Source organism: Oncorhynchus keta, chromosome 13 (assembly GCF_023373465.1).
Source record: "Oncorhynchus keta strain PuntledgeMale-10-30-2019 chromosome 13, Oket_V2, whole genome shotgun sequence".
Taxonomy (NCBI): Eukaryota; Metazoa; Chordata; class Actinopteri; order Salmoniformes; family Salmonidae; genus Oncorhynchus; species Oncorhynchus keta.
This window is the reverse complement of record NC_068433.1, coordinates 31,924,132-31,946,194: the sequence shown is the minus strand read 5'-3', so window position 1 is coordinate 31,946,194 and position 22,063 is coordinate 31,924,132. Positions and strand designations below refer to the sequence as shown.

Here is a 22,063-nt window from a genome sequence, read left to right as displayed (position 1 = left end):
GTTGACTGGCGGATCTGGAAGAGTCTGGTTGACTGGCGGATCTGGAAGGGTCTGGTTGACTGGCAGATCTGGAAGAGTCTGGCTGACTGGCAGATCTGGAAGAGTCTGGCTGACTGACGGATCCTGGCAGACTGACGGATCTGGCAGCTCCGTGCAGACTGGCAGCTCCGTGCAGACTGGCAGCTCCGTGCAGACTGGCAGCTCCTTGCAGACTGGCAGCTCTGGCTGCTCCATGAAGACTGACAGCCCTGGCTGTTCCATGCAGACTGGCAGCTCTGGCTGCTCCATGCAGACTGGCAGCTCTGGCTGCTCCATGCAGACTGGCAGCTCTGGCTGCTCCATGCAGACTGGCAGCTCTGGCTGCTCCATGCAGACTGGCAGCTCTGGCTGCTCCATGCAGACTGACAGCTCTGGCTGCTTCATGCAGACTGACATCTCTGGCTGCTCTATGCAGACTGACATCTCTGGCTGCTCCATGCAGACTGACATCTCTGGCTGCTCCATGCAGACTGACATCTCTGGCTGCTCCATGAAGACTGACATCTCTGGCTGCTCCATGAAGACTGACATCTCTGGCTGCTCCATGAAGACTGACATCTCTGGCTGCTTCATGCAGACTGACATCTCTGGCTACTTCATGCAGACTGGCAGCTCTGGCTGCTCCATGCAGACTGGCAGCTCTGGCTGCTTCATGCAGACTGACACCTCTGGCTGCTCCATGCAGGCTGGCAGCTCAGGCTGCGCTGAACAGGCAGGAGACTCCAGCAGCGCTGTAGAGGAGGAAGGCTCCAGCAGCGCTGAACAAGCGGGAGACTCCGGCAGCGCTGGAGAGGCGAGGCGCACTGGAGGCCTGATGCGTGGTGCTGGCACTGGTGGTACTGGACCGAGTACACGCACAGGAAGCCTGGTGTGGGGAGCTGCTACCGGAGGGCTGGGGTGTGGAGATGGTACTGGATAGACCGGACTGTGCAGACGCACTGGAGCTCTTGAGCACCGAGCCTGCCCAACCTTACCTGGCTCGATGCCCACTCTAGCCCGGCCGATACGAGGAGCTGGAATATACCGCACCGGGCTATGCACCTCCACTGGGGACACAGTGTGCACCACTGCATAACACGGTGCCTGCCCGGTCTCTCTAGCCCCCCAGTAAGCACAGGGAGTTTGCGCAGGTCTCCTACCTGGCGTAGCCCTACTCCCTGTGAGCCCCCTCCCAAGAAATTTTGGGGGCTGACTCTCGGGCTTCCTTGCCAACCGTGTTCCCTCATATCGCCGGCTCCTCTCTCCGGCAGCCTCTGCTCTCCTCGCTGCCTCCACCTGTTCCCATGGAAGGCGATCCCTTCCCGCCAGGATCTCCTCCCATGTGTAGCAACCCTTGCCATCCAATATATCGTCTCATATCCAAACCTCATTGCGCCGCTGTTGCTGCCTTTGTTGCTTCTCCTGTGGCTCCTGCCTGTTGACACGCTGCTTGGTCCGTTTGTGGTGGGTGATTCTGTAACAGTTCTCTTGTGGTGAAGGAGAGTCGGACCAAAATGCAGCATGTAGATTGCGATCCATGTTTATTCAACAAACGAAACACGAATCTAAATACAAACACTACAAAACAATAAACGTAACGAAAACCGAAACAGCCTATACTAGTGTAAACTAACACAGAATAAGGACATCAAGACACTAAGGACAATCACCCACAAAACACTCAAAGAATATGGCTGCCTAAATATGGTTCCCAATCAGAGACAACGATACACACCTGCCTCTGATTGAGAACCACTCCAGACAGCCATAGACTTTGCTAGATAACCCCACTAAGCCACACACCCAACACCCCACAAAACCCCAAGACAAAACACACCACAATAAACCCATGTCACACCCTGGCCTGACCAAATAAATGAAGAAACACAAAATACTTCGACCAGGGCGTGACATGCTGAATGATGTAGAAGTTGAATTACCCTACGGACTACACTGCTGCAGGATGTAGAAGTTGAATTTCCCTATAGACTACAGCTGCTGAATTATGTAGAACATGAATTACCATACAGACTACACTGCTGCAGGATGTAGAAGTTGAATTACTCTACAGACTACAGCTGTTGCAGGATGTAGAAGTTGAATTACTCTACAGACTACAGCTGTTGCAGGATGTAGAAGTTGAATTACTCTACAGACTACACTAAGGCATGCTGTAGAAAAGTAGCCCTTTCCGGCAGTCAAATGACCGAGTGGCCTCATGAGTGGAATGTTATTTTACACAGGGTTTCTGTTCAGCACTTTGAGATATCAGTTGATGTAAGAAGGGATATATAAATACATTTGATTTGATTAATAATTAATCAACTTTAAAAAAAATTATAACGCTGAAAATCTGGTGTTTCTATGTCAAACGATTTTGTTGTAGTTCAGTCTTCTGTGATGTATAAAACATTTAATATTGGGATATTGGGATACTACAAATGAACACATTTCAACTCTATCTCTGACATGCTCCAGGTGTCTTCTTTTTTTAAGCCCATCACCATGTGTGTGAGGTGTGTACTTTTGTCTCAAAGTAGATATGTTTAAGACTACCAAGAAACACTGTGTGACCCTGATTTAACCTACTGCAGTAAAAGGTTTAATTACTCTACAGCTACAGACTACAGCTGCTGCATGATGAAGAAGTGTAATTACTCTACAGCTACAGACTACAGCTGCATGATGTAGAAGTGTAATTACTCTTCAGCTACAGACGACAGCTGCTGCAGGATGTAGAATTGTAATTACTCTACAGCTACAGACGACAGCTGCTGCAGGATGTAGAAGTGTAATTACTCTACAGCTACAGACTACAGCTGCTGCATGATGTAGAAGTGTAATTACTCTACAGCTACAGGCTACAGCTGCTGCATGATGTAGAAGTGTAATTACTCTACAGCTATAGACTACAGCTGCTGCAGGATGTAGAAGTGTAATTACTCTTCAGCTACAGACTACAGCTGCTGCAGGATGTAGAAGTGTAATTACTCTACAGCTACAGACTACCACTGCTGCATGATGTAGAAGTGTAATTACTCTACAGCTACAGACTACAGCTGCTGCAGGATGTAGAAGTGTAATTACTCTACAGCTACAGACTACCGCTGCTGCATGATGTAGAAGTGTAATTACTCTACAGCTACAGACTACCACTGCTGCATGATGTAGAAGTGTAATTACTCTACAGCTACAGACTACAGCTGCTGCATGATGTAGAAGTGTATTTACTCTACAGCTACAGACTACAGCTGCTGCATGATGTAGAAGTGTAATTACTCTACAGCTACAGACTACAGCTGCTGCATGATGTAGAAGCGTAATTACTCTACAGCTACAGACTACCACTGCTGCATGATGTGGAAGTGTAATTACTCTACAGCTACAGACTACCGCTGCTGCATGATGTAGAAGTGTAATTACAGCTGTGCAGCACTACCAATGTAGTGATGGCTCCACCTATAGCCCATAATCAATTCCTATTAAATTATAGCTTTATAGCCCTTTTCTCAGATACCAGAGGCTTTTTCTGTTGCTCTACTGTCACCTTGGGTCAAAAGCATAGAGAAAGGAGCAAGGGAGCAAGTGATCTATGACAAATCATGCAAGTTTTTGGAAATGGAACGGAGACCAAATCACATATATTTAATTGTGGAGTTGGATGTGTGCCATTCCTTCACCTTGGGGATCAGATACTGCCATGGTAAAAATATATATATGATTAAAAGGAAATGGCGAAAATCAACAAACACTGAAATATGTGCATTTGCTTTAAAGAGACAGTTCACTCAAAATGGTGTGGCCCACAAGGAGTAGATCTATCCTTTAAAGGGATAGTTTAGTCAGAGGAAAAACATGTATTAGAGCATTTTCCTGAAGAGACCATTCCACATAATCTATTCTATAGATTCCGCTATAAGCAATAAGAGAAATCTTCAGGTCTCAATTTCAAATTAATGAGAAATATAGGCACCATCTAACTACATTTTATTAAATGATTACAATATGGTAATTATCCTACAGTGATTCATTAAATATGATCAACTTGGTGGTTCGAGCCCTGAATGCTGATTGGCTGACAGCCATGGTATATCAGACGGTATACCACAGGTATGACAAATAATGTATTTTCACTACTCTAATTACATTGGTAACCAGTTGATAATAGCAATAAGGCACCTCGTTGGTTTGTGATATATGGCCAATATACCACACCTCCTCGGGCCGTATTGCTTAATTATCTATAGGCCTAACTCCAATAAACTATACATTTTATCACTACATATGAGATAACATACAAAACTGTAGTAAAATGAATTAATTATCGTATTATGTATATCCATCTTTTGTCAATCCAATGACTTTACAAGTGTGTTCAAATCTGTATCTGTAGCCTACTGTCCTATTTGAACCCATCACCTGAGAAAGAACGCTGTCTCACAACATCTAAAAATATCTCCCATTGAACCTCTATGTCAGCATACAGCCTGTACCCATACGCACTAACAGCACACACTGCCTACCATCCTCACCCTGTGAACTTATTTCTATACTAGTCTAAAACTTTACTCAGCGGCTCTTTTTCAAAGGGGTGGGTGTGACCAGGCCTCCGTGACGACCAATAACGAACGAGAAATCCGGAGCGCGTGTGAAGACATGTCCAATCAGCAGTTTGGGAGGCTATTTTGAATCGACCCGGCCGCTAGCCAATCAGGCCGTTCTCGCATTGAGCTAGCGCGAGGCTGTGTAGTCTACATGGGGATAGAGAAGATAGGGGAAAGGCGAGACTGTAGGATTCCAGAATCCAGACTGACTGATCATTAACAATACAGGTACGTTCCGCTGTTATGTTATTCATAACGCAATAATAACATGACATTAACATTTATTTATATTTTTTTACTTTTCCATTGGAATACCTTAAGAATATTGTTTTGTGTTAAATTAGATGGTCATTTTAATCATTTGAAGTAAGATTGTGTTATTTTTAAGTGTTTATGTGGTATTTTAGTGCAATTATAGTTTACATGTGTTTAGATGTTATTCATCTTGCAGGCAAATAGTGTTTGATAATTTTCCTCCCTATAATGTGTGATGTGTTGTGTTATTGACAGAAATCTGCCGAGAATGTTCTTGATCAATTTTATCATCGTTTACAGGGTCATTTACCATAACGAAAATGAACATGTCACTGTTGTTTCGTTGACTCTGTGTTTTTTCCTGATTTTTAAAGTAACCAAAAGTTATTAAACTGTACATTTTCTGAGGCTTGTATTCCTCACACGCATCTCTGCTGTGTGACACTGAATATGGCTGGCTATAGCCTGTCTACGAATACCACTGTCCTTCTATTGCGAACCAATTTCGATGTCATCTACATAAATACTCGTACATTTTCAGAGGAAATGTTCGTTTTCCGCCCAACTTTATTATCTCTATTCAACCATGTAAAGAAAATGTGAATGTCATCGTCGAAAATTAGTTTTGGAGATTTGTATCTTGCTTAGTCAAATGATCGCTCTCACCATGTAGTAAAATGGCTGGCGATTTAAACCATTGAAGAGAGGCAGTTCTAACACGGAGAAGGGACGGCGATTTTCTTTTGATAAAAACAATTTCATACGGACGAAAAATACCGCTCTTTATCGTTTTCCATTCGAAATGTTTATCTCTAACTTTCTGCCGTAATGGATTTTTATTTCTCCCCGTTTTATTCATTTTCGCAACTTCTCGCTTGCACCAGGATGACTCACATAAGAAATGGCTGGCGCACTGTCTTTGTTAACGGATAGCAATGCACCAAGCGACCGTCAGGGGTATAACTTCGGAAAACAGTGAAATGTCACGAAATACGCATTGCCAGTTTTACTGTTTTAACATGAATAAAAAGAACCGTCTTTATTTTATCTGACTACGTTGTTTTGTTTTTAATTAACGGTCAAATTTAGTCGTTATAGCCCTTGGAACCGGAGGTGGTGTGTATCGCTTTGTTACATAGTCAAGCCCATAAGCCTTCCTCTCGCTAGACCTACAGAAGCCATTTTATTCAATGGGAGCTCCAGCGAAGAACAGCAAGCTCTCTTCGCCTGTATAGCAGCTAGTACTACCCAATACAAGGCGCTATGAACTGGGACTGAAAGCAACCGAACGGAGGGGCGAATTAAAACCAGAAAAAGTCATACATTTTTGGGCAAAGTAAGATCGAGATATGCAAGAAGGTGGAAAATAAACAGGAGTTTCTCTCATGAGAACGCATTTCACAAAATGGAAGATGAATAATTCGCGTTGATGACCTTTGTTTTTTCTCCGTCCGTGTAGTTGAAGCTTCTCATTCTATCGCAACATTGTAACCAGAGTCGGAGCGCTCGCTATACTATAGCTTGTATGAAGAGAGTTGAGTTCGCGTTGCGTTGGACGCAGTGAAGTAAAGTTTAGGGGAGCTGAAAAATATGAAATTAAAAGCCTGAAAATGGCTAATGACAAGGAGGTGGGCGGTGGCAGGAGGAGAATATGGCGGGGCATCCTTATTAGATTGAGATTTAATGTAAGGTATTTTGTAAAAATTCAAAAATCCTTTTTAGATTCGAAATCGTTTTTTTTCTTCCAATATTGAATTTATATCAGAGTATGAATTCACATTCCTAAGAGTATGAATTCACATTCTTAACAATGATATCATATTTCTCAAATAGTTAGTAGATAAATCATTTTAAGTATTTTTGAGGAATTAAAAGAAAACACTTTAAATAATGCAATCGTATTACATTGTAATTACATAGTACATTGTACAATATAATAACAAATCAAAAACAGACATCAGAACAGCACACAGACTCCTAGATACATTTTTAAAAATACATATAATTTCCTTAATTCCACATTTTCCTTAATTCCAAGACTCCTTGAGCAATTTCTTCTTCAGTGTCACACCCACAGAATGCTAATTCATTTCAACCAATTCTAATTCTAATTGGAACTCATTCCGATTTTATAACTCATTCTAAGTCTAGAACTCATTCTAATTCTATGGTTCCACCATACTATGAAGTCGACCTTCACTTGGTGGCTAATGATGTTAAATGAATATAATAGATGTTGCGTAATCAAATGATGTCTAAATTAGTCTATTAATTTTTACAAACCAATATAGAGACTTTAACAAATGTTATCAAACCTTGATTGAATAATCATACAAAATGAAAATGCCATGGCCAATGTACACTGAACAAAAATATAAATGCAAGATGTAGTGAGCATTTCTCCTTTGCCAAGATAATCCATCCACCTGACAGGTGTGGCATATCAAGAACTGATTAAACAGCACAAATAATTACATATGTGCACCTTGTGCGGGGGACGATAACCAACACTATGCCACAGATGTGTGCAACTTGCATGCTGACTGCAGGGACCTTCACCAGAGCTGTTTCCAGAAAATGTCATGTACATTTCTCTACCATAAGCTGCGTCCAATGCCGTTTTAGAGAATTTGGCAGTACATCCAACTGGTGGCAATTCGAATGCACAGAGATACCGTGACTAGATCCTGGGACCCATTGTCGTGCCATTCCTCTGCTGCCTTCACCTCATGTTTCAGCATGATAATGCACTGCCACATGTCGCAAGGATTTGTACACAATTTCTGGAAGCTGAAAATGTCCCAGCCTGCATACTCACCAGAAATGTCACCTATTGAGCATATTTGGGATGCTCTGGATCGATGTGTATGATAGCGTGTTCCAGTTCCCGCCAATGTCCAGCAACTTCGCACAGCCATTGAAGAGGAGTGGGACAACATTTCACAAGCAACAATCAACAGCCTGATCAACTGTATGCGAAGGAAATGTGTCGCGTCGCATGAGGCAAATGGTGGTCACACCAGATACTGACTGGTTTTCTGATCCATGCCCCTACCTTTTTTTATGTATCTGTTACCAACAGATGCAGATCTGTATTCAAAGTCCCTACATTAGGGAAATCCATAGATTAGGGCCTAATTTATTTATTTCAATTGACTGATTTCCTTATATGAAATGTAACTAAATTGTGACATGTTGCATTTATATTTTTGTTCAGTAATCTTTGTCAGTTTCATCACCTGATAAAAAAAATATATATTTTGTTTACTTCCCCAGAAGAAAATCGAATGAACCGATATCCATCTTCTCTCCACTCTCCCCTCTCCAGATACTGACCCAATCAACCACCTGACCAATTAACCAATAAACGAGTTACACAACGCCGCTAGGCCCCGCCCAGTGACCAGGATGGCTAAAGGCACCCCTGGGAAGCCCAAAGGCAAGATGTCTGCCTATGCCTACTTCGTTCAGACCTGCCGGGAGGAGCACAAGAAGAAGAGTCCCGAGATACCTGTCAACTTTGCTGAGTTTTCCAAGAAGTGCTCCGGACGATGGAAGGTGAGAATATAATATAATAGAATAGATCTTTATTGTTCTTCCGAGAATGCGATTGATTGTTGGTGGATGGGATTGATTGTTGGTGGATGGGAATGATTGTTGGTGGATGGGATTGATTGTTGGTGGATGGGATTGATTGTTGGTGGATGGTTGATTCATTGATTCGTTGATGGGTAGACAGATGATTGGTTGATTGATTGATTGTTTAATTGGTAATTGATGAACGATGATGACTTTTATTTTTCTTCAAGAGGGAATTATTTTCACAACTCACAAGTCACTGTTTAGACATGATGATGACAAGATGAGATAGTCGATTTTTCGAGTTTCCATCTCTTAATACTACGTAGTGCACTGCACATGGTTGGTTATTGGGACGGAGCTGAATGAAATTCAATCATTCTTTTGTTTCCAAATCTATTGTTCCCATAAAGGACACGTTTGACATACCAGCTGGTAGACTACAAGCTGGTTGGTACTGTACAAGTCAAGAATGGCATGTTATTTGGTAACGAATGAGCAGTTACATATTCCCCACTTTAGGTGGCGCAACAAGACCACACATGTACTCAATGATGTCATGCTGACTTAGCATGGAATGTAAATTATGTCAGCAATTATATTTCCCCCCAAAATTGCAACTGAAAACACAAAAATACTGATGTCTTATATTGAAGGACACGTCCAGGTAGCCCCTCAAGGGTACAGGGTTAAGTCTATTTGTCATGGATAAAAAATACCATGAAACGCTCACTTACAACACCTTTTTTTTGTTTGGTGCTTAATGAACACAACCCCCGTGTGTCCGTCTATTGGTGGGAATGTTTTAAAGTGGTATAAATGTTATGATTTTTTTGCAGACTATGTCTGGCAAAGAGAAGGGGAAGTTTGAGGACATGGCGAAGCAGGATAAGGTGCGCTATGACAACGAGATGATGCACTTTGCCCCTGGCGGCAAGAAGGGAAGGAAGAAGGACCCCAATGCACCAAAGAGGCCCCCGTATGTACCACACACACACACACACACACACAGTATTCATACCCCTTGACCTATTCCACGTGTTGTTGTGTTACAGCCTGTTACACCCATCTACACACAATACTCATAATGACAAAGTAAAAAAATGTTTTTAGAAATATTTGAAAATGTATTGCAAATTAAATACAGATTTATCTAATTTACATAAGTATTCACACCCCTGAGTCAATACGTTAGAATCACCGTTGGCAGTGATTTCTGGGTAAGTTCCTAAGAGTCTTCCACACCAGGATTGTATAATATTTGCACATTATTCTTTTAAAAATTCTTTGAGCTCTGTCAAGTTGGTTGTTTTTTAAATTAAATTTAAATTTTTTAATTTTACTCCTTTTTCTCCCCAATTTCGTGGTACTATCTTGTCTCATCGCTACAACTCCGTTCGGGCTCGGGAGAGACGAAGGTTGAAAGTCATGCGTCCTCCGATACACAACCCAACCAGCCGTACTGCTTCTTAACACAGCGCGCATCCAACCCGGAAGCCAGCCGCACCAATGTGTCGGAGGGTGCAACCTTGGTTAGCGCGCACTGCGCCCGGCCCGCCACAGGAGTCGCTGGTGCGCGATGAGACAAGGACATCCCTACCGACCAAGCCCTCCCTTACCCAGACGACACTAGGCCAATTGTGCGTCGCCCCACAGACCTCCCGGTCGCGGCCGGTTGCGACAGAGCTTGGGCGCGAACCCAGGGACTCTGATGGCACAGCAGTACAGCGCCCTTAACCACTGCACCACCCGGGAGGCCAAGTTGGTTGTTGATCATTGCTGACAGCCATTTTCAAGCCAAGTTGAATTAATAACTTCACCATGCTCAAAGGGATATTCAACTTCAAATCAAATTTATTTATATAGCCCTTAGTACATCAGCTGATATCTCAAAGTGCTGTACAGAAACCCAGCCTAAAACCCCAAACAGCAAGAAATGCAGGTGTAGAAGCACGGTGGCTAGAAAAAACTCCCTAGAAAGGCCAAAACCTAGGAAGAAACCTAGAGAGGAACCAGGCTATGTAGGGTGGCCAGTCCTCTTCTGGCTGTGCCGGGTGGAGATTATAACAGAACATGGCCAAGATGTTCAAATGTTCATAAATGACCAGCATGGTCGAATAATAATAAGGCAGAACAGTTGAAACTGGAGCAGCAGCACGGCCAGGTGGACTGGGAACAGCGAGGAGTCATCATGTCAGGTAGTCCTGAGGCATGGTCCTAGGGCTCAGGTCCTCCGAGAGAGAGAAAGAAAGAGAGAAAGAGGGAATTAGAGAGAGCACACTTAAATTCACACAGGACACCGAATAGGACAGGAGAAGTACTCCAGATATAACAAACTGACCCTAGCCCCCCGACACATAAACTACTGCAGCATAAATACTGGAGGCTGAGACAGGAGGGGTCAGGAGACACTGTGGCCCCATCCGAGGACACCCCCGGACAGGGCCAAACAGGAAGGATATAACCCCACCCACTTTGCTTTGGCACACCACTAGAGGGATATCTTCAACCACCAACTTACCACCCTGAGACAAGGCTGAGTATAGCCCACAAAGATCTCCGCCACGCCACAACCCAAGGGGGGGGGGGGGCTCAAAAGGATATTTTATTTTTTATCCATCTACCAATAGGTGCCCTTCTTTGTGAGGCATTAGAAAATCTCCCTGTTTTTTGTGGTTGAAATTTTCTGCTCAACTAAGGGACCTTAGTTAATTGTATGTGTGGGGTACAGATATGTGGTAGTCATTCCAAAATCATGTTAAACACTATTATTGCACAAAGAGTGAGTCCATGCAACTTATTATGTGACTTGTTGAGCCATTTTTTTTGTATTATTCCACTTTGACATGATGGGTTATTATTGTGTGTAGGCCAGTGGCATTTAGCACATTTTTACTCCTGAACTTATTTAAGCCATAACAAAAGGGTTGAATACTTATTGACTCAAGACATTTCAGCTCTTCACTTTTTATGAATTTCTTCAAATTCTACATTATGGGGTATTGTGTGTAGGCCTGTGACACAACATCTCAATTTAATCCATTTTATATTCAGGCTGTAACACAACAAAATGTGGAAAAGGTGAAGGGGTGTGAATACTTTCTGAAGGCACTGTATATGACTGGACGGACAGACGGGGGGACAGGCAGACACGCAACACACTACTTAGCTCGTGTTTATATCAATACTCACATAAGACGTCACATCACCCAATATGACAAAAGAAAATCCATACGGGTAAATAAATGAATATTGTACCTTTTTTAAAAATTGTACCTTTCTCCCTAGATCTGGTTTCTTCATCTTCTGCGCGGACCACCGGCCCAAGATCAAGGCCCAGCATCCCAGCCTGGGGATAGGGGACGTGGCCAAGAAACTAGGCGAGCAGTGGAACAACCTTACTGATGCTACGAAACAGCCCTACCTGATCAAGGCCAACAAACTCAAAGACAAGTATCAGAAGGTAGAAGAACACCTGTGTATTAGTTATTGAATTAGTGCTTTTTTTATATTCAGATCCTCTTTCATTTAGGATAAGCTGCTCTTCCTTGGGTTCTACTCAGAATACAATACTAAGCAAACAAACCACACGTCGACAGAACCAAGATGCTATACCTTTCTATGGGTTCATCTCGAAAAGAGATATGGGGAGGAAGCCACCTCAGAGATGTATCCATATCGCTTGTAAAACTTCATTCAGATAGCAAGATAGTAATATAATATGATACTGATAATAACACATTTGTCTGTCTCCCTACTCTCTCTCTCTATCTATCTATCTTTCTCTCTCTCTCCAGGACGTGGCTGACTATAAGTCCGGTAAGGGGAAGGTGGGTGCTCCGAGCATGGTGATGGCCCCTAAACCCATGACGAAGAGTAATATGGATGACGATGATGATGATGATGACGAGGAAGACGAGGAGGAGGATGAGGAGGAGGAGGAGGATGACGAGTAGACCGACCGCATTCTGTTTTGTGTGTTGTGTTATTATGATGAAGATGAAGAGGATGACGACGATGGTCATGATTATTAAGGGATGCAGGGTTTTTTTTCAGTTTGAAATGCGATTTGTAGGGGTTAGAGGAAGAAACACTGGTGATATCTTTATGTTGCTTAATTACGTTGCTCCGCCCCTGCCACACTTCCCTCCTCCCCACTCTTTGTTGTTTTGACTTTGTCACTATGTTGATTTTGTGTAAACCGCTTACGCAAAGTTCTCTATGTAACACTGAGTCCAGTTAAGAAGTTGAGACTGTACGTTACCTCGGCAACTGTGATTGAACTCAAAGCAGATCCCTAATAATCCCCCCAACAGCTGTGTGTTTGCACACATGCACGTGTGTGTGTGTTACTGTGTCCATTTCACCAGCACTGTCCAGTGTCTTCCTCAAAACCCTCATAGCATTGTCACTATACTGGGTGTACATCGATTCAACGGAGAAGCATTTAAAACCAGTCGTAGCATTGTGGCAAAACATTCTGTTTTTGGTGTGCTTCCCAAATGGCACCCTAATCCCTATATAGTGCACTACTTTTGACCTGGGCTCATAGGGAATCCCAAAGAGCTCTGGTCAAAAGTAGTGCACTATATAGGGAATAGTGTGTCATTTGGGAGGTAGACATAGTTTTTTTTTTTTTTTAAGAATGTGCAAGGTGGTGTGTTACTGTATATGGTTGATTTAGACTTAGTCCTTGTTTTTCCCGTTTAACAAAAGAAATGGAGGCCTCCGGATGTAAGGTGATATCAGATTGCACATATCTAGTAGTGGTGTTGTTGGTGTAGCTAGGTGGCTGTGTATGTAGCTGTGTGTTGGTTGTTGCACCAGGAAGTGTTGTAATCGTGAATGTCGAACTCACTGTTCAACAGCCTCCCATGTAAACAAACAGTCATGGCTGGTTAGCTAGTGCACGCTGGCTAACAGTAATTTCACACTACAACTCACTCATTGTCTGGGGTAATTCCTAACTTCCATTTAAGTCAAATTTTCACTTAGTCATGCAACAGAGGAGGGTGGATACCACCCAACCAACGGTATATAATGGGAACTATTATCTCCCTTTTGGCTAAGTGCACTTTTACTATTAACCGTTCGTTCATTGTTACAAGATCTTCTCATGGTTTAAAACACGACACATTGAGTGAAAAAGCACGGCTGTTGACTATTATAATAAACCTGTACTTATCTGTATCTAAGAGGATTTTCTTTTTTGTATGTTTTAGAAGAGCTACATTTGCTATTGTTATTAAAGTATGACATTTTTACACGTGGTGTTATGTATTAATGATTTCCATCCAAACCATCTAAACTTGCTCCACACTTGTCTGCCAAAAAAGTGAACATCCCTGCCTATAACACATGTATTATTATTATAAAAAGAGTTGTCTGGATATTATAACTAAAAGTTGATCAACAATAAAGAGAACATGATTTGCCCTTTGAACTCTATACTTTACTCTTAAAATAATTATCCTGCTGGTCAGATACCTGACTTATTCCATCTCAACCTACAGGGTTGACAACAGAATATTCTAACAAACATTTACAACTTCATGTTTTTTACATTACACGTTGTTGATTAATCAATGTGATATAGGTCACTCGGGAAAATCCTAGAATTCACCTTAAATCCCTAATTTTGACAGGTAAATCTGATTTTACTCCCACATGTCCTACAGTGTTATTATCCTCTTGACAGTGAAATATAATGGGTCTGTATTACCACTCTCTTTAAAGGGATATTTCACCCAAATTATAAAATGACACATTGTTTTCCTTTTCCCTGTAAGCAGTCTATAGACAAGTTATGACAGCAATCCATGCATTGGTTTAGTTTCCCTGGCATTGGATTACTTTCCCTTTAAGAGGCATTTCCACATGCTAACGTTTTAGCATTTGCGGCGCAAATCCCATTCATGTCATGGGACCGATATTAGCATTTGTCCAACTCATCCGAAAGTATCTCCAATTTCTTGTGAAGCTCAACAAAGTAATTTACAGATGTTTTGAGCATGTGAGAAAAATGCTAATATCGGTCCTATGACTTGACTGGGATTTGTGCCACAAATGCAAAAAAAATTGCATGTAGAAACAGTGCCAGGGAAACTACAACCAAAGCATAGATTGCTGTCACAACTTGTTCATAGAATGTTCATGTTCTGGAAGGGAGATACAAAAGGGAAACATTAGGGACACAACATAGAAGGTGCATGAATCATAAAGTAGTACCAAGTGAACATGGGGAGAATGTGAGCTTAACATGAACTTTAAACTGAGGAGACTGCAAACTCATATCTAGAGCAGAGGAGCCATAGAATTTTGCAAGTTGTGGACATGGATATACAAAGGGATATACCATTGGGCAACGAGTATGTATTATTAAGGACTTCTTCAAACAGTATAATAACAAAGACTACTTACTTCATCCTATCAGGCACAATGGAAGGAGGAAGGATAGGGCCACCCACAGGGCCACCTAAAGCATCACCGAGCATTAACTGAACTGGTAGGTAGGAAGGAGCATGCAGCTTATTATGGGGAATGAAAGGGGTGAAAAATGTATAGGAGAGTGGAGTGGGAACAGGTGTGGATGGAAGGGGAGTGACCTAGGAGTCCTGTAGGGGTGCCATGACTCTTCACAGCAGTTAGGGTTGAACTAGGATGTAGACATGAAGCTAGGGTTAGAGTTAGGGTTGAATCGGGGTTGAAAAAGCACACTAACTCCAACTCCAACCCTAATAACCCTAATACCCCCCCCCCCACCAGCAATACCCCCCCCCCACCACCACTACCAACAACAACAACAACAACAACAACAAATAGAGCTCCCCATCTCTGAATTCCCATTTTAAGCCCTCCTCTGGATGTACTGTGTCAATGAATTGCACAGCTGTGATCACATCTGGATTCACTACTTTCTACATTTTGCCGCTAGGTGGCAATAGAGCTAGATGGACAGTCACAAGCATGCAGGGTTGGGTAGGTTACTTTCTAAATGTAATTGGTTATAGTTACTAGTTAGTTACCTGTCCAAAATTGCAATCAGTTATGTACATTTTGGATTACCCAAACTCAGTAACGTAATCTGATTACTTCCAGTTACTTTTGCATTACTTTCCCTTTAAGAGGCATTGGAAGAAGACAAACATGATCCATCAAACGCATTTGGTGTGTCATCATAGTGATCTCTGACTTCTGGTCAGACTCGCTCAGGTTGAACAAACTTAAACGTGCACCGATTTTCAATGCTGAATTTAATGTAATTTCACACAAACGCACATACGGACCCACACAGACACACATATTTATTTTACTATCCTTGTGGGGACCAAACAATTGTTTCCCATTCGAAATCCTATTTTCTCTAACCCTAAACCTAACCCGTACTCCTAAACCTAATCCTTAAGCCCACTTGTCCAAAAACCAAAAACATATTCACACACACACACACACACACACACACACACACACACACACACACACACACACACACACACACACACACACACACACACACACACACACACACACACACACACACACACACACACAGGGAAGCAGCCTTTCCAATGACAAATGATGACCGAAAAGGTCTCAGCGCTGAAGCAGATTATCCTATTGTTGCACCAATATTGATTATAAAAAATAAACTGTTAGGCCTTGCAGTGAAAGCAATCATCTAAGGAGCATTCTCTCAAGTGTCACCTTTGAAATATATATCATTCCTATATGAAGTATATAACCTAGCCTACACTTCTATTACATTTCAATACCATATTAAAAGCAGGATTCAATCCAGAAATTATGTGGTGAACTGGGGACAGGGAAACCCTGAATTCGGTTTAAGGTTTGGTTATTTTGGTTATTCCCTATGGAAATGCACGACAAACTGGAGGGCATTGAATTATGATTGTGACAAGAGTAAAACAAATACATTCTGCCAGCGATTTGTTTTCCTCCTTATCGGTGACAAAAAGCCACACCCTCTTCCTAAAGCAGATTTCTAATTGGTGGGCCCGAGGGCAAGGGCGGGCCAATCCAGTTGTCGTTCACTAATTCACATGTTTCTGAATCAGCAATTGGTCGAAGGTGGTGTCTTTCACACGGGGAGGGCGTCGCTCTGTGTTTCGCTCGCTGTCAGAACTGGAGAAGGCAAGGAACGAAACGAACTGTTCATTGCCGTCTGTAGGCTGTGGAAACGGAATTTCAGGTAGCTAACTGTGCGAGCCGAACCGAGACGGATTGGACCTCGAGCCCGCAACGGAGAGGAGGAAAGAGGAGAGAATTGACGAAGACCTTGATATCCAAAATAGCGTTCAAATTTACACAAATATTACACTTTAGTAGCACTGAAACACAAGGCCTGCGAAGATGGGAGACAAGGCAGGCACCAGGTAGGAGACGTTCTCAGTATAATTTTTTTTTTTTTGGCGTTTGATTTTTTTGCTGTGATGTTTTGTGTTATTTGGGAAAATAGACAATCGACGGGATGAAAGGGTGGCCTAGGTTAACACGCAGAGACTGGGACGTGAAGGCAGCACACTGGTCGAGTTTCCCAGCAAAGAATCCGCGATAAGAAGGGGTTAATTAAGAAGTGTGCTCGTTGGTTCAGGGGAAGAGAGGAGGGAAGGAGGGAGTGAGAATTGCAGTGCAAACGATATCATCATCAAATATGCTCGCAACGCATAGCCTAGCCTACGGACTTGTGGCGATACAGTTATCCAGCATGCAAAACAGTGGATCAGTTTGTCAGCTGTCAGAATTCGCATAGGGTGGGGTTACATGGCAAACAACCTTCAATACATCATGAATTCTAGCCTACTCCAACCAGATTTAGCAAGTGTTGATGAACTCGGCTATTGTAACCAGCGACTTGGATGTCTTGATACAGTGTTTATAAAAATTATATTACTGTGTGCGGCCTCATCATTGTCAACGTGAAAACTCTCTTATTATTACAATGTAATCTAGACTGCAGTAGGTTAACCTACTGCCAGGGCCGAATTAATGCAGGGTCTTACCGGTGCTGAAGCCCCTGGGTCCAGGCCCGTGGGGGCCCAAGAAGCAGAAAAGATGTTGACAAAAATAAAATAATTAAGGAAATATATATACTGTTTAATTGATATGTCATATATATTATACTTTTTCAATGCAACCGCCAACCACAGGAAGACTGAGGAGCCTGCTCTCAATGAGTGTAGACAGCCTGCTGCCGCTCTGCTCATCATCACATGGGGGAGGAGAGGAGGTAGAGGGCCCATGTGGGTAACTGGGGGCCCCTGCCTTGATTGGGTAACAAACAAAAATGGTCTAATAAATAAAATGTGACTGGTTAATTGTGTGAGTCATGGGCTGGGCCCAAGAGGCATACAATAAACGATATATCTTTTTAAATGTAATATAACGTTTTATCCAACCACAGGAGCCTGCTCTCAAGTACAGTAGAGAGCATCATTTAGCCACAGAGGATCAATAGTTTGTAAAAAAAAATAAAAAATAAAAAAATGGATTGAGTTTTATCACAAGCACATACAGTATCTGCCTAAATTAAGGAAACACTAGCATGAAGTGTTTTAAAAGGGTATTGTACCATCACAAGCTGCCAGAACACATTCAATGCGCCTTGGCATAGATTCTACAAGTGGACCTAAACCATGCCAGGAAAAGGCAACCCACACCTTAACATATACTTTGTATCCTTTGTTTTCTCAAGTGTTTTCTTTATTTTGGCAGTTACCTGTATGCCTACAGTCGGAAAGGCCGCAGTTTGGGTAGCATGCGCGACACATACAGACTAGCGCTTGTTGCGTTGTGGCCATAGCCATATAATTCATAGAAGGGGTTTGTAACTTCTTACCCTGGCAATTTGACTGTTAAACTCATGGTTACACGAGCAATGGATGCCAGTCCTGACTTGAATGAATTCTATTTCTATGGTTGGTTCCAGCTGACGGTTTTCTTTTTCACATTTCAAAATTAAATAGCCGGGAAAAACGCACAGTTTGACAAGCAAATGCCTACTGCTGAAAAAAGTAGACTAATCTGTCTGTAAAAGCAATAGATGCATTTTTCTCAAATCCCAATTTGTAGCAAACAGCAGCACTGTTTCTTTTATAAGTATCTCATCTTGAGATAGGCTAAAGCCATCACTGTGAGTAGCATATGGCTTCATCTTCATAATTAGGTGTGTCAGTTTCTCACTGGACATTTTAGTATCCTACTGTAGATTATGATATCTATATATACAGTGCATTCGGAAAGTATTCAGACCCCTTGACTTTTTCCACATTTTGTTACGTTACAGCCTTATTCTAAAATGTATTCAATTAGATATGCTCCTCATCAATCTACACACAATAGCCCATAATGACAGACGACACAGTTTTTTAAAACCATTTATTTAAAAAAAAAATTAAAAAAAAGGGAAATACCTTATTTACATAAGTATGCAGACCCTTAGGGGGAGAAGGCCTTTGGCCAAGGAGGTGACCAAGAACCCGATGGTCACTGTGACAGAGCTCCTCTGTGGAGATAGGACAACCATCTCTGCAGCATTCCACCAATCAGGCCTTTATGCCAGAGTGGCCAGATGGGGGCCACTCCTCAGTAAAAGGCACATGCCAGTCCGCTTGGTGTTTGCCAAAAGGCACTTAAACAACTCTTAGACCATGGTTTGATGAAACCAAGATTGAACTCTTTGGCCTGAATGCCAAGCATCATGTCTGGATGAAAACCTGGCACCATCCCTACGATGAAGCGTGGTGGTGGCAGCATCATGCTGTGGGTATGTTTTTTGGCGGCAGGGACAGGGAGACTCGAGGGAAAGATGAAGCAACGTACAGAGAGATCCTTGGTGAAAACCTGCTCCACAGCGCTCAAGACCAGGGCAAAGGTTCATCTTCCAACAGGACAAAGACCCTAAGCACACAGCCAAGACAACGCAGGAGTGGCTTCGAGACAAGTTTCAATGTCATTATGGGGTATTGTGTGTAGATTGATGAGGGAAAAAAACAACAATTGAATACATTTTAGAGGCTGTAACATAACAAAATGTGGAAAAGGCAAGGGGTCTGAATACTTTCTGAAAGCACGGTATATATGTGTGTGTGTATATATCTCTATATCCTCATAATATTGTACAATCTGTGTGTTGCTTCATTGGCCTGGGCTATTGTTTGTTTGAATTCAAGACCAGATTGATCTCAGTTTGTCAGAGTAGCCATTCGGCGCCTATGATTTCTTAATCCGGCCCTGCTTGCTGCCCCACTTCATTTTTAGGGTAACCCTGAATGTCATGCACAAAGGCTACCTCTAAAAGCCGCCAACTTGTTTGTCTGTCTGTTTCTGTGGAAATAAAACGGACCGTTATCCTACCAAAAGCACGACACCTCCGACTATGACGTGTGTTTGACTTATGGTTCTGGTTTAATTCTAGTGCACGCACACGTGGTGGTAGCTCGAGCCTAGACCTTGGGAGTTCATGATCTGAGATACAGTACAATAGATAGATCCCATATGAAATACTCATTCTGTTTTTCTCTCTCTGTCTCACTATCTTCACGGGCTTTGTCATTCTGACTGTTTCTCTCTCTCTCTCTCTCTCTCTCTGTCCATCTGAATTAGCCTACATATAAGCTAAATATTTTTTTCTTTAAATCCCCTCCTCTCTTAGTTAAATGTGACCACTTGAGGAAGAAGAACAAATGAACATGTTTAATGTGGTTTCCTTTTCTCTCTGTGTGTGTGTGTGGTGGGTTTTTATCTATCTTATGGGTGTGTGGGATGTGGGATGTTGTAGTTTAAACCTGATTATAACGGGGTTCTTCTTTTGCCAACTGACCAAATGAAAACATAACAAAAAAAGCGGTAGGCAAGGCCTATTGATTAGCAAAGGGTATATTCCAAATAGCACCCTTTTCCCTACATAGTGCACTACTTTAGACCAGAACCCTATCGGCACTATTAGGGCTGGGCGATATTGTCACGGTTTTCATATGGTGAAGGAGAGTCGGACCAAACTGCAGCGTGTATATTGCGATCCATGTTTAATCAAACAACGTAAACACGAATGAACACAAACACTACAAAACAATAAACTAACCGAAAACAGCCTATACTTGTGTCAACTAACACAGCACAAGGACATCAAGACAATCACCCACAATCCAACCAAAGAATATGGCTGCCTAAATACGGTTCCCAATCAGAGACAAAGATAAACACCTGCCTCTGATTGAGAACCACTTCAGACAGCCATAGACTAACCTAGAAGACCCCACTAAGCTACAATCCCACTATCTACACACCACATACAAAAACCCATGTCACACCCTGGCCTGACCAAATACATGAAGAAAAACGCAAAATACTACGACCAGGGCGTGACAGATATGGCCTAAAGATCATATCAAGATTTTTTTTTTTTCTTATTTTTTAAACTTATGGGCGTTTCACAATAGGCTATATACTGCATATCTAAAAATACAAACAATTCTCTAAAGCTTTGTTGCACAATTAAAGGTCAAATACACTTCATTTCAAACAGCCAGGAGTAATCAAATGAATTCAGGGCTTGTAAAAGGATACCAAGGCCAAGTATCAGCCTTCCACAGCCACTAATAAGCTAACTATTTAGTCAAAATAGTTTAACCTGCTTTTTTTGTAATAATCACTGATCTGGCATTATAGTCTGTCTATGACAATTATTTTTGTTACAAATCTGATCAGAACAATGCACATCCACTCAAGATTATTAGCAGGCGTACTAGAAAATGAACACAGGTCTCATAAACAATAGGTGAAGCACACGTGCTAGTGACTAGCCAGCTAATCTTTACAAGTCTAGCCAACTTGGATCTATTTGCTTGCCGACAAGGTAGAACACTGTTATGAGTACACCCTCCAACTGTTTGAACAACAACAGCCTGTTCGCTTTGTTTAGATGTTGAAATCAAGGGGCCTACCTGGATAAGAATTAGCTTATTTCTCAGAATGAGAACGAGTTGCCAATTCCTTATATAAATGCGCCTTTTTAAATGCTCCTTGCACATTTGATAAAACACAGACTAGACTGCTAACACATAGCAGTATGTTAGGTACAGTATGTTAGGTACAGTATGTTAGGTACCACAATGCCGCACGCGACAGAAACCAAGAAATGTCGTTTTCCACAATCAGGTTTTAGTAGTTGAAACATAAAAAGGGGAAACGACTGATTCTGTTGGACCAAACCTCAAATGCAAATAGTGAATTGAAACTGCGCTTTGTCAGAGAGGATGAATTGATCTTTTGCCTTTGTTGTTGTTGAGTGGCAGGGGAGGGAGGGGCTGGTGCACACAGCACAGAGGGAGATGAGACCAAAAAGACACAACCTTGATTCTTACGATTTCAGGCATTTGGAACATTGCACTAAAACATACATTCGAAATGAATCAAAATTAATTGGATTATTAGTCCAGCCCGAGGCACTATGGGCCCTGGTCTAAAGTAGTGCACTATAAAGGGAATTTAATTTTTAATTTTACCTTTATTTAACCAGGCAAGTCAGTTAAGAACACATTCTTATTTTCAATGACGGCCTGGGAACAGTGGGTTAACTCCCTGTTCAG

General features: G+C 42.1%; 2 protein-coding genes across 3 annotated transcripts in view; both read left to right on the top strand.

Annotated features, from left to right (window-relative positions):
- Positions 1-4,716: 4,716 nt before the first annotated feature.
- Positions 4,717-13,722, top strand: hmgb3a (high mobility group box 3a). The gene is made up of 5 exons (XM_035783934.2): positions 4,717-4,850; positions 8,206-8,435; positions 9,296-9,435; positions 11,745-11,919; positions 12,254-13,722. Exons 2-5 carry the CDS (start codon positions 8,286-8,288, stop codon positions 12,410-12,412), a joined length of 624 nt encoding a protein of 207 aa, XP_035639827.1. The 5' UTR covers positions 4,717-4,850; positions 8,206-8,285; the 3' UTR covers positions 12,413-13,722.
- A 2,860-nt stretch (positions 13,723-16,582) lies between these two features.
- Positions 16,583-22,063, top strand: part of LOC118383979 (arrestin red cell-like) — an 88,881-nt gene continuing 83,400 nt past the window's right edge. For both annotated transcript variants that reach the window (XR_008062836.1, XM_052459995.1), the window contains exon 1: positions 16,583-16,849. Coding sequence is in view for 1 of the 2 variants with exons in the window: in XM_052459995.1 (XP_052315955.1) it covers positions 16,827-16,849 (23 nt within the window). In the remaining variant the exon portion in view is untranslated. The remainder of the gene's footprint in view (positions 16,850-22,063) is intronic.

Excerpts from the sequence above, each read along its gene's own strand:
- hmgb3a (XM_035783934.2), top strand. The coding sequence starts at position 8,286 with ATGGCTAAAGGCACCCCTGGGAAGCCCAAAGGCAAGATGTCTGCCTAT. Across the intron at positions 8,436-9,295 it reads AGTGCTCCGGACGATGGAAG|ACTATGTCTGGCAAAGAGAA; the intron begins GTGAGAATATAA and ends ATTTTTTTGCAG. Across the intron at positions 9,436-11,744 it reads AATGCACCAAAGAGGCCCCC|ATCTGGTTTCTTCATCTTCT; the intron begins GTATGTACCACA and ends CTTTCTCCCTAG.